The following is a 17168-nucleotide window of genomic DNA, read 5'->3' as shown; positions in this document are numbered from 1 at the left end:
GTGTGATACAAAACTGTTGCAACTGTAATTACCTATCGTCTCAATTCGACTGATAGAAAGATAATACAGATGTACAAAATCCACACGATAGTAAGAATCCTGCATGACAGTGAATGAATGAAAAAATATGGTGGACAGAAGTGCCATCAATGGGCACTCATCGAATTTGCCGCACCTTGATTCAAAAACTTGGGGGGGGGAATGCTACGGAGAAACTTAAACATTCATGACTAAGCGACCGCTATTATATCCAACTAATATAACCTGGTATCAGCCACCACCGACTTATCGTTTCACATACAACCGACTTACATGTAGTTTATCGAGTCGTTCTTGTAGGCAAGCAAGGCCAGTACTTCCTTTCCTATGTGTCTTGAGGGGTTCTCCATGTTTGGACGGGGTGCTCTCGCGAGTGTCGGAATCCCCAGAATCCTCCACATCCTCATCCTCCTCTTCAAAATCATCTTCTTCCGGGCACTGTGAAAGGTCCGACAGACAAACTTGGAACACCCGGGGGTCTAATGAGACCGCTGAGGCCCTGATGTGGACGATACGCATGACTTGAACATTGCATGCCTCAGAAAGCACAGGTGTTGAGGGAGAACTTGCCGTTCCTACAGTTCGCCGATGGTTGTACAGGCACGTGAGCAACTGAGCATCGGCGCTGTTGTACTCCGATAGAGTAGCTTTAGGAAAACCGCACAGTTTCAGGCTGTCTTCAGCGCAGGCGCTACAGAGAAAAATGGTTTGTTTCACGAAGAGGACAAATGGAAGATGAAATGATGTAGATCCAGAATAAAACAGCTGCCAGCTGTTGAACGGTGCTGTACATTGAAAGCTCCTTATACAAAACATTTCTGGAGCGACCACCCGTTAGCAGTGACAGTGTATGATTGGTGGCAGCACTGGTGCATCGCTGCCATCATCAACTGCTAGCAGAAGACAGGTTCCAATAAACATGCACTCACAGGCATTTGAAAAATAAACTTGAAAGAATGGTAAATAAGTAACTTAATGCGAGAAGGAATTTCCAGTTGACTTTCTAGAGCAGATGCCCCATTGGTTATACCGCGAAGGATCACCCCTCTCTCGAGCTTTGCTGACGCGAAACGAAAACTACTCACACAAGTAGTAAATAGAGAAACTTGCGTCGCTATTTCTAACCTGCTAATGTAACCCGCAAGAGGAATAAACCTTTACGAGGGCACAATTTTACTCATCCTGAAAGGATGTAACTCGTCGGAAAACTAGCGAGTGTTTTCTCCACTAGTTTCAAAGAACAGACGTTGTACTTCAAACACATACACAACACGTTACTACAACCAACGGTTTTCTTTAGTTGGTTACCGATTTTTGGTGCAAATAAAGGGAATGCATGAGTGAGAATGTAACAAACACAAACCAGGGTCTTGTTGGAAAACCAAATTTCCCAAGAAACAAGACGATGCACGAATAAAGTTGACAAGCACTAGAACGTATGGCGAATCGACTGCGACTCAACAGATCTGCTGTCGATTTGAACAAGTCCCTATGACTGCTGACAAAGGGTTTTTCCCACGGCCTACTTTTTCGAGGAATCGGAGCTAGGTCCGAAACAGTAAAGAGTCCAAAGGGAGCTCAGAAAAACACAAGAAACGCAGTTGGGCAAAGGAATTCAAATAGTTTTAGCGCATCAATCAAGCTTCCATGAAGATGAATAAAGGCAGTGTTGTAGGTCTCGATCCTCTAATCTTAAGACATGTCCATACTTTGCGGGGTCTCCTTGGTACTGTTTCCACCACCGTCTGACTGAAGGTAGCTTGAACTGCTGAACGTATGCTCTCAGGGTGATGTTGATCTACAGCTGCGAAGCTGTTTGATGCCATTACTTAACACTGAAACAGAATGCTACTATAATAAGCATTTAAAAAACGTTACAAACTCATTTTTCATCGAAACTTCTGAAGAACCAGACCCATAGGTTTTTCTAAAAGCGACAGACTGCATAAATTCGAGTAAAAGACGAGTTCTGAAGTAATAGTGCTTCCATAGAAGCTTTCTTCGTAGACAGGTACGACTGAATCGGTAGTTTCAACCAAAATCTTTTCCAAACCTGCAGAAAACCAACAAGACCGGAGCTCTTGAAAAGTTACATGTAGTGATATCACACAATTTACCAAACAAATCCTTTGTCAGTCAACAAGTCACATCTTCGGCCTATGTCATCCCGTTACGTTGTTTACTAAAAGATTCGAGCTGAAGTAGGATACTCTGTGGCTTCACTGCCCAATGAAGTTTAAGACAATTCTGTGTTTGTATGCACTCAATAAATTACGATTCCCCAAAGAGTAATGAACTGTCAACCAACTGCGACAGCAGCCTTTAATTACACACACTTCCCAGGAATGGTTTGAAATACGAAGTGTTTACACGCAGCAGGATCACCAATTCCCCTCATGTCTGGTCGCCTTGTCACAGAAACTTAGGTAACTTTTCAAAGAGTGAAATCGGCCTGTTGTCAGCGCGTTCATCCCGAATACTCATTTGCGGGCTTCACAAAATGATATCTATCATAAAACCCACGCGCATGGTATATAATACTGAACGCTTCCAGTTAGTCCAATTAAAACCTATGTGCAGGACCCCCAGTATGACTCTTGGTTGACCGTCCGTCCGGAAAGAACAGAGAACACGGTAAACAATTTCTTTTCTAAATTGGATATCAACAATCAGTTTAACTGAACATCGATGTTATTCTGGAGGCTGTCACTCTCCTCGAAAGACAGGCAATTTCAATCATCTAACGAAGCTGAAAACCTCCTCGACCTTCCACCAATTTATTCGCGTGTCATTGGATTCGCCCGTTCATAGTTGTATATGAACAACTGGCCGCTGTTGTCCGGGTTAGTATCGATTCGCGAGGAATGCGCCAGGTACGAAACAGCCACATTAATCTAAGGGAACGAGCAGAATACACACGAAAACCCCCCGCATCTGAGCATTGTTCACCTAAGCACTGCCCAAGTCTTATGGGAATATCGGATAAGTAATTTTGATATATTTCACAGGTTTTAGGGAGAAGACTGTCGCGATAGACGAGGTATTCACACTTCATTGGTTATGTTAGGTAAACCACGTAATTTGCATGCCAGAAGACTGTCTGTCTGGCCCTTTGATGAATGAAAAAAATTGGACAGTCTATGATCTGGCGACAACAGCCGTCTCCCTAAATAGGTATCCGGGACTTGACACGCCCACAGTTAGTGACACTGATAGACGTGACCCAGTCTTACAGATAAGGGTGCTCCTGTATCAAAGCCATAGCATAAGATGCTACCTTTCCAATTTCTTCAGAACAGTGCAACACCACTAAACTCCTTGCGTCATCCCCTCCAGTGCGAAACACTCTTGTCCTCATTTTTCGATGTCGGTGAAGAAACGTAGCGGCTTGTGGGACACAATTAATAGCTGACTAACCGGTTCAAAAACGTAAGGTGTTACTGGGACAACAAACTGCCAATCGCCTGATCATATGGTTTCATTACATTTAACCTTGCTGCATTCGCCTCTCCCTATTCTGTTTTGACGGAAGAAAGTTGGTAAATAAATCTGTTCACGCTTGATCCATCCATTCAAAATAAACGTGTCAAAAAATAGGGTACTGACCGATGCAGGTGATCGTCCAACGTCAAATCGCGCGTGACGAAGTAGAGCAGTTCCAGAAGATGTCTACGGCAACTACTGGTCATACTGGGATGGTACTGATTCTCCGATAAACACTCAAAGAGGGCACTGTGACCAGCGTTTTCCAAGCCAGCGCATTTTTCACGCAATATGTTATGACAGGCGCGATCAATAACCGGGTCTAGGATGACGTTTTCTTCGACATTAGTGAGCTAGATGGGGTGGGAGTAGAGTGAGGGTACAAACAAATGGGCAACGTGAGTGAAGCCGCCATGCCTATGAACATCAAGAGGAAAAGCTGTTCGCACCGGAATGAGGAAGTCAAATTGGCGGCAAACAAACTGGGGCGTGAGCACCCTTCAAAAAGTCAAACTAAACGAAACAAATAAAGGACTTACTTGTGCAGTGGGGCAGTTAACTAAGGCACTGAACAATCACCGGGCGAGAAGCAGAAAAACTCTCAGGATACAAGGGGATTGTGGACAAACGTTTCAGAAGCGTTAGTTTCGACCAAGCAAAATCGAATGCAGTTTGCTTTGATCCGTTTGAGACTCATCAAAACACCTGACTACAGTACAACGTTATTGTTGGGATGCAAAAATCGATTACGAGCTTTTGAACCCTAGTGAGTGTTACTCGAGGAGCAAGGTGAGATTCTCGTCACAACCAACTGTTTGATGACCCCATAAAAATATTCCCATTGAAACATACAAGAATCGAGGTTGACGGCTTGGTGAAGAGTTACAGAGGTGTCGGAATGTACCTTTCCAGCAAGGACCTGTAAGAGAAGTGGCAATAATCACACCTACAGATCGTAGTAATTGGGACCAATATTAGTCACGGATAAAAAAACAAAAACCAGAAACACATAGAATGGCTGTCAAAAGCGCAGAAAGCTTTCTTTAAAGAAGGGTTTGGATTCCGATGGGGGAAATTATTACGGGGTGACGACAAAAAGCGTTGTTGGGCTAAGTGTGGTCTAATTTTTCGGGAACCGATCAACGGGATATGCCATTGTTAGTAGGCCAACTAATCACGTTGTCGTTTGGTGTGGACGAATCAGTGTTTTGTACAATGGACTGGCTGTAAACAAAACGCCACTATGAATTTCCTGTGATACAGCTGCGGATAGAACTGTGTACAAGTTGAACGACACACCGATAGTTTTGTGCCAAACCGAAATACGTTAAAGTTCATGGCCCTACCCCGTAATTTCAAGCATGTGCAATCCATGTATGTATAGGACAAGCCGGATTGCTACGTGTCTTTGATCGAAGACATTCATCAAGGGCAAGCATTCGAACACCACTGTGGAGAATCGGGCGGATGAGACCAACTCTACGCTAAACGGCCCACACAACGGTTCCGTCCAACAGCCATTTTAATCCCGCTGGATTGTGTGTCGTACAAAAGACAGTGAAAACCGCACGAGAATCTCATCTCAACCATCGCCGGTTTTGTCACCTCTAATGTACTGGAGGAGCATCAACTATTTAGGAGTTCACGGCGTTAAGAAAATTAGGGAAATGAGATACGAAAGTGGATATTGCGGATCCATCGCAGCCATGGCATCAAACCATAGGACATTCAATTTAAACGACCCGTTAGCATGTAACGTGTGCCCTTTAGCTGATTAATCGGCCCTCAGTGTGCCTCTGACGCTCTCCTTTGAGTGCGCCAGTGTGACGGAACAGCTTACGGTTGGGGCCAGCGGCGACAGACTGTACCGCGGGCAAATTATATCCCGCTTGAGATAGCTTGGTATCTCTGCTCTTGCATTTAGTTCGGGTAGCACAGTAGTGCTATACAAGATAGTGTTAAATCTGAACGAGAGATATTTGTTTCTTCGTGCGATGATAAAGCACAGAAAACGGATATCGGAGAGGGCTAAGAAGTTAGCTCATTCTTCGTGGGTGAAAGGTAATCAGATCAAGAGGATTTCTTTCACAACCCTCACCAGAGGGCTGCATTTGTACCTAAAACGGCACAGGACTGTCAGTCAGAGCCAACTTATGTGTTCTTTCCCTAGAAAGATATTATTTGGAGCGGAAAAACTCAATATGAAAATCCTGAAACTCGACGAGACTTCGGGTGTGGCAACGAATAAAACTGTGTTTACGCCTATTTCCAGTTATTTGTTCATAGAACAGGCGAGATAAAAAAGTACTTGTGAGTTTGAGGNGCAAATTATATCCCGCTTGAGATAGCTTGGTATCTCTGCTCTTGCATTTAGTTCGGGTAGCACAGTAGTGCTATACAAGATAGTGTTAAATCTGAACGAGAGATATTTGTTTCTTCGTGCGATGATAAAGCACAGAAAACGGATATCGGAGAGGGCTAAGAAGTTAGCTCATTCTTCGTGGGTGAAAGGTAATCAGATCAAGAGGATTTCTTTCACAACCCTCACCAGAGGGCTGCATTTGTACCTAAAACGGCACAGGACTGTCAGCCAGAGCCAACTTATGTGTTCTTTCCCTAGAAAGATATTATTTGGAGCGGAAAAACTCAATATGAAAATCCTGAAACTCGACGAGACTTCGGGTGTGGCAACGAATAAAACTGTGTTTACGCCTATTTCCAGTTATTTGTTCATAGAACAGGCGAGATAAAAAAGTACTTGTGAGTTTGAGGTAGAAACTATCGAACTTGCGCCTCTTTTCGTTGTGAGGGGTCCTATCAAGTTTCACCTAGGACACGGTGCACAATGTGTATGAGAAGCAAGTAGGCAGAACATTTAGTTAAAAAAACTCACTTTAACAAGCTCGTATACAGCCTTCTCACATTCGATCGGTGGACGTTCAGAAGTGTAGCTTCGTATCAGGTGAGCAAGACAATGAAGCATTGTTCCACGTCCATGCTTTTTCGAAGCACAGTGGCGCTCAATGGTGGTTTGGCAGTGGGAGATGAGGTTCGGAGAGAGCTACGGGCGGAAGGATTCGTAAAGGGATTGGGATTGTTTTGCTGAATGTTCGGAACAAGAATGAATTCAAAGTGACACAGTTCTTTCCTTCGGGTATTACCAAGCAATAACATCCCATTTAGAATATAAGTGAAAAATGCCTACATTGTAAGATGTACGGTAGGTGCGGCGGACCTAGGAAACACCGAAAGGTAAAGGCATGCAGGAATCCATAAAATATTCCCACCGACAAAAGGTTGAGTACTCAGCTGACTGTCTGGTGATATTCACTATCGAGCTGAGACGAAGCCCTGCATATTGAATGTAAGACATTTAGCCTTTGATGTGTGAGTTTAACTCTCACAACAGCAAATGAACTTTCGGTTTCAGTTCAACTCACTCTCTTCGAGTGACGTTTTCAGTTAGTATCTGTCTTACTGATTTGTATCCGTCACACACAATTGGGACGAGCCGAATAGCATCTCCATACGAAAAAGAACACAAGTGATGATTATGCTCATAGGTATTTATTTTGTTCTCATTCGAAGAGGTTGTCGATCGTTTTTTGTAAGGACATGATAGATCTACCTCTCACTCCCCGCCCCACTTCGTTTCAACTCTGCTACGACGTTCTTTCCCCAAGTTCGTATGGAAAGTAATATGCAAATTCACTACTGGTGTGTTGCTTTCGGTGATGATGTCGATGCTGACTTGAATCTGACATGCATAGTTATGGGAGATGTAACATAGCTCAAGTTCACTGATTTGAACAGGCAAATGTCAAACCAACGCGTATGGGCGACAACCAGGCACTGTAATTATTTAGACCCTGATTCGGCGATGTGTCGTGATGGCTAATGGTATAAACAACACAAAGCTATTCGGTGTGTTAGAAAGTTGTCACTGTGAGCGAATAAACACGCACATAAACACACATTTCTATATAAACAACCAAGATAGATATGAGGTGGATCGATGGCTGACTAGCGGTGCATTTTAATTGGGATCCGATGAGAACGTTGCTTGAGTGAGCATGTTATCAGCAAACTTTCCGAACAGATGCGTGAAACTCAGATGCGTATTCTTTGCGAAATCATCGAGAAAAATTTGGTATTTCGACTAGGACTCTAGTGACAATGTGTCCTTGATCGAGCGATTCTGGTTAGGGCTTGCACGATACGGCCAACAATGACGACTGTTACTCTATCCATTGAAAAGATTGGTTGCACATGTTTCATTACCGCCCTATATGATATCATCAGTGCGTGGCAGATCAACGGTCCGACGCATCGCCTAGGAACGACACGGCGCTGGTGCACCATGTGCTGATATAAGCTCGGTTAGTGATGTACCGTTAACAGCCAAATTGTCTAGCTTGGCAAACAGAACAACGGACCTCCAGACAGCATGAGCCACCATAAATTTTTTCGACATCTATACTTATAGTATACAAACGGCACACTGCCGCTTAAGATGGTTAGGCGGTAGAAAACGAAGCAGGTTAGTCCGCGGGCAACAAGGTCAACAACAAAGTCATCCAACAAGGTCATCTATACGCTGTATATGATGGGAGCCGCTTCTTAAAACAAGACCTTGTAACAAACTTGAATAGAACACACAGAAATGAGCTGCAGCATTATACACCGGCTTTATATTGATGCGCATTTCCAGGGGGTTGTACCGAGGTGTTACGAAGGTGTGTCACAAGCAGTGCAATAAGAGAACCAGTTCTTTCAGCTGACAGGATTCTGACATGCATATGATTTGAAGCTGCCTAAAAAACACTCGGTAATCAATGGAATACCAGTGGCATGCCGAATGAATTATCTATTTTTTGCACTGATACGGTGAGGAGGGTCGGGACAGTATTCTTAGTTTAGTCGAAGAAACCGACGCACATTCAGAACATATACCTATAGCCATATTACCTGAATGGGTCAACAGTGTAACACCTTAAATATCAAAGTCCATAACTTTCCTGCTTGGATGGAGATTAGGACAACTGTGGACCAGAGGTGTCAGCTGTCATGAAGCGTTTGTGCTGTGTTCAAGGCACGTCTACCAGTGCTACAAAATAGGTGGTTTTCGGTTCGGTCTCATGCCCCATAGAAATCCACATATATGTTTCAAAACGAGCGGCAGTCAGCTATTGATCTGTGCCATCGGTAACTGATGGTAATCTGACCAATTTGGGATACCATGTGGCCAGACGACTTCAGTTAGTTCGGAAGTTAGCACAGTACAAAAACAGCCAGCGGTCAGCATACAACTGAAGCGATCATTCACCGTTGACCGTGCGTACTGAGTGCAATCCATGTCGGCCACCTAACTGAGTCTCAGATGCGCTAAGGCTGTCCAGTTGTGCATTCAGATCTCCGGCAACCAGCAAGATATCGGAGTTGCTAGCTCGATACAACACGACAAACAGGTGACGACCAAAGTCCTGGTTGTGAGACCCCTTCACGGACGTTGCCGGAGAATCTGGACAGAGGCGACTATCAACGGGTATCCAGTCGAGCGAAAATCCTTCCGACTGGTGACTTAAGACGGTAACAACCTCCGCCCATTCTGCTGAAGCGGCCTCTGGATCGCTGGGGTTGTGCAGCCGGAATCGAGTGGAGAGCGATGAGGCAGTTAGTTCAACCACTGTGCTTGCATTCTGAATTCCTGCTTCTGCTATACAGCACACATCAATATCAAGTGAGTTCAGTGTGAGAGCAACAGTGGCTTGTAGTCATGCTTGATTCAGAGCGACCAGATAGACGGCGTCGAGGCTTAGAGATTGATTTCGAGGTGCGTGAGGGTTTTGGCGCCAGATAACGTGCAGATGTTGCCGCAAAAACCGATGCAGGACGAACGGAGTCATGATGCTCAAATGATGGGCCGACAAGGAGAAAGTTATTAATGGGATGGGAAGGAAGGGGGAGGAAAAAGTATGTGAACGAGGGAGAAGAGAGACGTCAGCAGCGGTCTGCTTCGCTTATCCGTTCTGCCGTAAGCAACATGGCAACACGCTACGACGATGTCGCATGTGACTATTTGTAGGCGCGCAATTCATGGTTGTACGTGGACTGAGATGCCGCTAGGTGGCCCAGACCTAGACAAGAGGGCAATTAAGGTCCTCGAGCACAGCCTTTGGCTTAAAGGCCTGATCACCAAGGCAGTAGTGTCTGGCGAGAAATGCAGGTGCATTGCCATTTTTAAAGAAAAGGTCGCCACATATTTCCCAACCGCCACCATGTAGGGACCAGGAAACTGTTTGTCAGATCTCTAACCTGCAAGATGAGGGAGCTCTGCGAGTGTTTCTCGATGGGTCGCTGAGGCACACAAACCGTTACAACACGATAAGTTGCAGTCTATTCGTGATGACAAAGACCACTTAGAGTTGTAATAAGTTCTTCCGGCATGGCGGCGACCACATGCTCAGGGGATCATGGCGGCATCACGTCTTCTAGTCTCCCAAGGAGCTTCGGAGGTAGGAAGAAGCACGTGATCGTTCCAATTCAAAAAAATGCTTTTCCAGTTGCTTCTTCTCGGGTCAACACTAGGAACATTTGAGGGATGTATCTCTTAAAAGACTGTCCGGCTTACCAGAAAGCAGATAAGAGTCGGAGAAGAAAAATGGGCACACTTACGCGATAATCATCTAGCATTTCCTGTCTTAACTTGAGCATCTCATCTTTACACGCAGCGTCCAACTGTCCTGGTTTTATCACTTGGTTCGCTTCTACCGAGAAATGCGGTTTCTCAACTGCTTCGAGGCAAAGCATCATTCGAGACACCGTCGCATCGGACCGAGATCTGTCCGTCGCACCACAACCGGCTTTTTTTAGATCAGCAGCACAGGCTTTGGCGAGACGGAAATCAACAAAATAATCCAAAGCACGGAGTTGTTGTCTGTGAAGAGAAACAGGGTAACAATGTGACAGTGAGCAATTACCTTGGTTGAAAAATTAATCAGGTATGAGTCTAACAGAAGTGATCGGTATGACACAGGTCAGTATGTGGGTAGCATTCAGATTAGTGGACAGTTATATGGAGGCACACCAACCGAAAGTGATTCATTTCCCAGATTGGAGAAACGACAGCCAAGAAAAGCTTGCGGTTGCGAAGTAATCAAAAAGAAAAAACAGGAAGAAATGAGAACGAGCGGTTGTAGGTCGTTAGGGTGTTCGCAGCTTTCATATGAGCATCACTCGTTTAGCCTCTCTCCTGAAATGTCGCCGATGTGCTTGCTTGCCTTCGGTTTGATATGGATGAAACAAAATAACTGTGTCATGAGGGGAGGAGAGCTGTTCAGACACTGATGTGAACACAAACAATAATGACTCTTCTACCTACAGGTAGAATTGATAAATCAAGCGACAACTCAATAAAAATTACCTACTTGGCAAATCATTCTCCTACAAATGAAAAAGGGCCTTTAGAAGAGGAACGAGATGATTCTGGCCTTGTCTTACCTTGGGCAATCAGTCGGTCTTAACAAACTGTTCGATATTCTATGGGAAGAAATGTTGGTGGCTCAGGTAGCGTAGATGGTTGTTGGTTTGTTCGCCGAGCTGGGCAATTCGGCCGCAATCAAATCGACCAGCTCAGCGAACAGACTACCGATCAACTGTTAGATGCGAACATGTTCGAACTTCTGAATACCTCAATTAGGTTTACTCGTCAAAGTTTACATTCGATTTTCAATGCTTCCCGACGATCACAGTCTCATTCTGATCAAACTAATCATGCGACCCAAAGGTGTATGCATTAGTAGACAATTTAACTCCTTTAGGAACAGGCTAGAGTGAAAAACACAGTTTGCGATCAGAAATTGGCCCTTAAAAGCTTGATCTAGCCGGTGCTCGTCAAACCAGCAACTCTGAAAGATGACGTACAAAAAACATTAGAACAACTAGGACCCTGGAGCTGCTTGTTAGTAGGCTAGACTGTCGTCCAGTGGGAAAGAAACCACTTAGATGATAACAATCAAGTCAATGATTGATTCCACGCACCTGGAGGGTGAACTTTCAGCGGTACAAAGAACAAGTTTGCAGTTGGGGGAGAGCACATAAGCTTGACATCATAACAAGGACATTATGTAACAGACGATTACTGAGAACCACTAGCAATATACTTGAGTTTGCAGCTTTTGAACACACGTGTGGGTAAAAGTTTAAACGTGAAGCGAGTTGAAGATGAAACAGCTCTAGTCAGAGCGGCATGCGTGGAATGAGCGGCGCATAGAGCTTTCGTGGGAAACCTCGGTACTCATTGAAATACTGACGAACAAAGAAGGCAACGGAGCTCTTTGGAATCCGTTGTACGTTTGAAGAAACATAGAACGACATAGCTAGTAGCATCAAGATGACACTATGAATAAAGGAATACCCGAGTGAAAACGACAGAGTCGACAGAGAGCCCAATGCTATACTGAAGAGACAGTAAGATGAATTCCCCAGTAGCAGCAAAGCAGTGCGTTAGTGAGTGTACTTCACCAATTTCATACAATTTGGCGTCCAAGTAGGTCATAACGTTGACCGAAACTCGGGTACTTATCAGCGCTAGAGATTATCAGCTTTTCTGTTCAAATTCGGAGAAGACCCTTGTCACACGGACTTCCCAGGCGTCGAACTCATTCTGGGAAAATATCTAAGAGGGGCTTTTCTCACAGAAACGCACACATCCTGTAGGTGAGAGGCTAATTGGGTCTCTTTTCGCTTACAGTAGTTCCACTGTCCCCTACTGGTTAGTGAAAAATTCGGTTCTTCCTACTTAATATAACAACTAAGTGGGGATGATCTTTACATCATATTTTGTCTTAGGCATACATGCCTTGTTTGAGTACTATTCAGTTCAAGCAGTACCGCGTCCTGCAATGAACTGTAGCGTTTGCTGTAGTTATTTCGGCAGACCACCGGTTTTTGTTGAGTGTTGGGATATTCGGTAGATTTTGCTGTGGATTTCGTCCTGCAAATGAAGCCGATTTATGCCGAAAAACTGAGAGTCACTGTTTCATCGTTATTTGGGAATCGTCAGAGATGAGCACCTCACGAAACTCCAGGGGGCTTCGAAACCGTGACTTTTCGGCAAGCAGTCTGAACAATGAAGCATCGGTGTTGAACACTGATGTCATGCTGTCGATGATGATGATGATGAGTTAGTCGTTAGGCTGCAAGCGACTGATCAGTAGGGGGATTAGTTCACAATCAGACAGGATATAGCGCCACTCATCTTTCAAGCACAGAAACCACATCAAGTATTGACCAGAACATCGATTGACGGCTTCTCAGACGGAAGTTTTGTTCGTCGTGTGGCTATTTGTCCTTCCTTTCCCCTTTTGGTCAACTGACTCATGGAACCATAGAAGTGCAGCGTTCAACAAGTTGAAAATATCCAGCAGCGTAGGCATGCCATTTGCCAGGTTCTGTATCGATCAGCACACCTGACTGGACTGATAATACACAATACCTGGATTGTACGGCTCTGCCACTAGCTTATTCAGAGCTAAACATGTTCCTATTATTATATGGGCCTAGTGTTGTTAGAATTATGACGGATTTGAAAATGGAGTAGATGTGTGGATACCTCACCACCGAAACGAATACGGATGAGTCGTTGGTGGATAATGAAAACATTGGGAGCTGTACAGGAAGTTTGTTATTGAAATCGTCTAAAGTCTTGGCCATCAAAGCGAAAATTAAAAATAAAACAAAGAAGGACCAGAAACCACTTAATGTGATGCCAAGGCGGTCGTTTCTGGTGTGTTCTCAGACTTCCAAGGTTGATATTTCACGTTCTAGGGTCACATGCCAATCGTCATATTTGTGTGGTGCAGCACTTAGGAGCAGATGACTGACAGTTTGACACTGTTGGGCCTGTTGACACATGATGGGGTCAGATAGATTGCTATGGATTCAGCAAAGCAGCGGTGTGCGTGTATACTAAGGTCCCGTGTGGACCATCAAGTTGACCTGATAACCCTCAGTTAATGCATGGACCTCTATAACTGAGTCACAGTCGTTGTAATTCACTGGAGCGGCCTGAGAGTGTCGTTTGTATTGATTGACTTGACTTTACAGTTGTTTGCTGGTTTGACCAACGTGCCCGCTGTTTTTCCTGTTGCATACAACCTTGCGGACACAGTAGGTTAGGTCTCCAGGTCTGAAGAGACAATTCGTCCGAACCAACTGTATGCGAAGCGAGCTGTCCAGGTGAAACGTGACGAGCTTCGAAAACATGATGGTTAATTTCGGATATATAGTATCGGAACGCAATTAGTGCCGTGGGATAAATTCCACCTGGTCCAGCCGGTTGCGGAATTACATTAGTTAGCTCCGTAGGGTACTTATTGTTTTTCAGAGCTAAGGTGGAGTGGCTGACTTCGCTGTCGGTTAGTGATAGATAACCAGGTTTGTTTTGCTCGCTGAATCAGTGCTTGTTTCGTGCACAACGGATGGTCAGAGGCACAATCCAGGTGGCTCTGACTGGATGGTGGCGGTTCCTAAATTGGCCGTTATTTTTAGAATTTATAGGATTTGTCCCATTTCCTGATGAAATTTAAATGAGTTAGGGTTACACGGAAAGTCGTCCGCAAGTAGGTTTTCTCAAGAGAACGGACGTGTCATTCACGTATCTCAGGCACACTTTAGTGGGTGTGCAAAGGCGCGCAGCATCTGTATTCTAATAAGCACCAAAAAAGATTACTTTGATGGGAAAACCGGTGAGTCCAAAGCAAGACCATCAGTTCATTAGTAAGATAAACATGAAGGTACTGGCTCTTAAAGCCTTTCATTCTTCAAAAAGATCAAGCTAGGAAAAGACGAACTGGCTATTTCTTCTTTCATAAGCAAATGTCTGAAGTCACCGCATCTGACGACAACGAAGGGTAACTGGTCCTAGCCTGACAAGTACTTTTGACAACGTCAACCAAAAAACTTTACGGCAGTCTGGCTACTAGATCCCAATTACATTTTGTTTGGCACCAAAACGCTGTAGACTAACTTCCATGGTAAAGCATTACCTGCGTTCACTACGATTATTGATTGGTACGCTACTAGTTCCGATATCAAGAGTTTTGTGAAAAAGACTAGGCTGGGAGCCGCTTTGGTGTAGGATGATGAGGCTTGGCCTCTGCAGGTCTTTGGCGAACAATGTAGCACGATCACGTTTGAAGTTCGTTAGCATCAAGTTAATCAGAGGTCGGGGGGAGTGCTCAGGGCAGCGAATTCCTTCAATATGGAGAGCATCCAGTAAAATAAACTATTTCGGCTCGCGCATGCGTTAAACATCTTGAAATTTGTGGTTGCGTGTTCAAGTCAGGTTGATACAAACAACGAGGCGGACAAAATGAAATCGGCTAGAAGGGTAGGGTTCTAAGAAAGAAGCACGAAGCAACTTGTGGAATTCGAATGACGGAACTGGTCACATGATTCTTCCTGCTCTTTGCGCAAATACCGAAATATCTGGCTTCCAAATTATTCTGGCATTCTTGTTGCCAGACTGTGCAATTGAGAGTTTGGTGATGTGGGCTCCTCAAAATACTTGTGCAAGGTTAGAATTATAATTTTTCTTCTCACTACAAGAGTTGTACTAAAAGAAACATGGAAAGGACAGAATGAACCTACGAAGCGGGAGCGCTTTTGCTATTTAACTCAATCACGTTGGTAACTGCCGTATACCCGGATGGGGACCTCGGAAGAGACAAATGAATGGCTAGTGCCCATGAAGATGAGGCGTCAAAGCTATTACCTTCGATGCGTAGATACTTCACTATCTTCTATATCGCACAAACAAATTCCAAAGTGTGACCGTCATGCCCTCAGTGAGCGGATATGCAAAGGCCGGATCAGTGTACTTTGGAATACGCCTTTTAGCTGAAATAAACCGAGAAAACTGAAGATATCTGTCAAAAGAGGGTTTGCAGATGGTCAACCCCCGGGTTGCACATGGGAAGCGGCTTGAAAATTTGTGCAGTCATTTGAATCTAGCCATGTATATTACTGACTGTTTCCCTGGAAGTCTCCTGCCTTGTTGCTGTTCTTGGTGTAAAGCCAACACAGTTACAACATAGCCTCAATCAATAGTAATTTTAATCAAAGTAATTGTGGGCTCCCACGTCCTGTCACCTTCTTTAAGGTCGTAAAATTGCAAGACAGCAAACAAAGACTAGTGGAGCCATCAACAGTGGCGGGCATGACACCGATGTTCTGGGCGAGATGGCCCAAGTGGTTAGAGCGCGAATTTACTGACCGAAAGGTCCGTGGTTCGAATCCGACCTCTGCCTCTCGACTTACCCTGTCTATGCTCGGGCAACCTGGCAGTATCCCAGCCCTCGTGCTTCCTCTGGGTGGCATGGCAATTAGGCACCGAAAGAGCGCTACAGCTGAACGATGCACCTAGCTAGGAGATAAGTTGCGCCTGAGTACGCGGAAATCTTAACTAACTTCAATTTATCCGGAATCAATTAGTCGCATTTAGTAGTATGGAATACGGGGACATCGCTCCATAAAATAGCCGGTGAAATAACTGCCTTTCAATGCTCTAAATGTGGCATGGCATTAGGCACCGAAAGGGTGCTACAGCTGAACGATGCACCTAGCTAGGAGATAAGTTGCGCCTGAGTACGCGGAAATCTTAACTAACTTCAATTTATCCGGAATCAATTAGTCGCATTTAGTAGTATGGAATACGGGGACATCGCTCCATAAAATAGCCGGTGAAATAACTGCCTTTCAATGCTCTAAATAGGTGCCGTCTTGAACGAAGTAGTTCCTAGGTCTTCAGTTCACATGTACTCATACTTTTTTGCAACCTACGTATTCGCTGCATTATAGCCTACCTCGTAACCTTCAAATCAAGAGAACTTTCTCACATCAATGATCTCCGATTGCCTCACACTGATAGCTTGTCGTTGAGGCTTTTCCATGCATCCCGTGCCATTACGTCTGGACGAACATTCATGCAGCTTGAAAATGTGGATGAGTGCAAATGGTCATCAAGTGGGATGATTGAAAGCCCATCGGCTTAAGCCGATGCTGTCTTGTGTTGTGGAGAGACCGGAACCGAGCCAAGATCGAAGCTTTTATGAAACCCGCAGATCACTCAAACCCCGTGTCCTACACACCTTAGTGAGAGGAATACCAGCACCAAGCTAAGATTAGCTAGTGCGCACTAAACTAACAAGGAAGACAAGCGACCAGCTGATACTACCTGTTGATAGAAAAAAGGAAAAAGAGGAAAACCGAACGTGAAAAAACTCATGAAACCCAAATTTTCAAACGCAGAAGTACCTTTCAGTGATCATTGATCGGCATTCTTTGGACATCAGTGGATTATACTTGTTGTTGTCCAGACAGACATAAACTAGTCCACCTCCAGATTCAACACTGGGGCACAGGCGTTCTCGATCTTCCCGGCAGGCATAATAGAGTGGTAGATCAAGGTGATAGTCGTCCGATTGGAGTTCGGCCACACGTAACACTTGCTTCGCACAAGTTTCTCGCAATTTCTCGATATGAGTGCGCAGACAATGAATCGTTTTGCCCTGACTTTTCACACTTAGGTGGTCACGCTCCTCCTTTGGTGACTCGGGACCAATCTCTATACGACCGCATCCCAA

The 17168-nt window shown here is 44.7% G+C and overlaps 1 protein-coding gene across 1 annotated transcript in view; it reads right to left on the bottom strand.

Annotated features, from left to right (window-relative positions):
* Positions 1–17168, bottom strand: part of T265_14678 (hypothetical protein) — a gene marked incomplete at both ends in the record, with an annotated part of 28245 nt that overhangs the window by 10268 nt on the left and 809 nt on the right. The window contains 5 exons of the mRNA XM_009174725.1: positions 313–730; positions 3646–3875; positions 6416–6583; positions 10198–10459; positions 16840–17149. Of these exons, the coding sequence (XP_009172989.1) occupies positions 313–730; positions 3646–3875; positions 6416–6583; positions 10198–10459; positions 16840–17149 (1388 nt within the window). The remainder of the gene's footprint in view (positions 1–312; positions 731–3645; positions 3876–6415; positions 6584–10197; positions 10460–16839; positions 17150–17168) is intronic.

This window comes from Opisthorchis viverrini (assembly GCF_000715545.1).
Source record: "Opisthorchis viverrini unplaced genomic scaffold opera_v5_237, whole genome shotgun sequence".
NCBI classification, from domain to species: domain Eukaryota; kingdom Metazoa; phylum Platyhelminthes; class Trematoda; order Opisthorchiida; family Opisthorchiidae; genus Opisthorchis; species Opisthorchis viverrini.
This window is presented reverse-complemented; position numbering and strand designations above follow the sequence as displayed.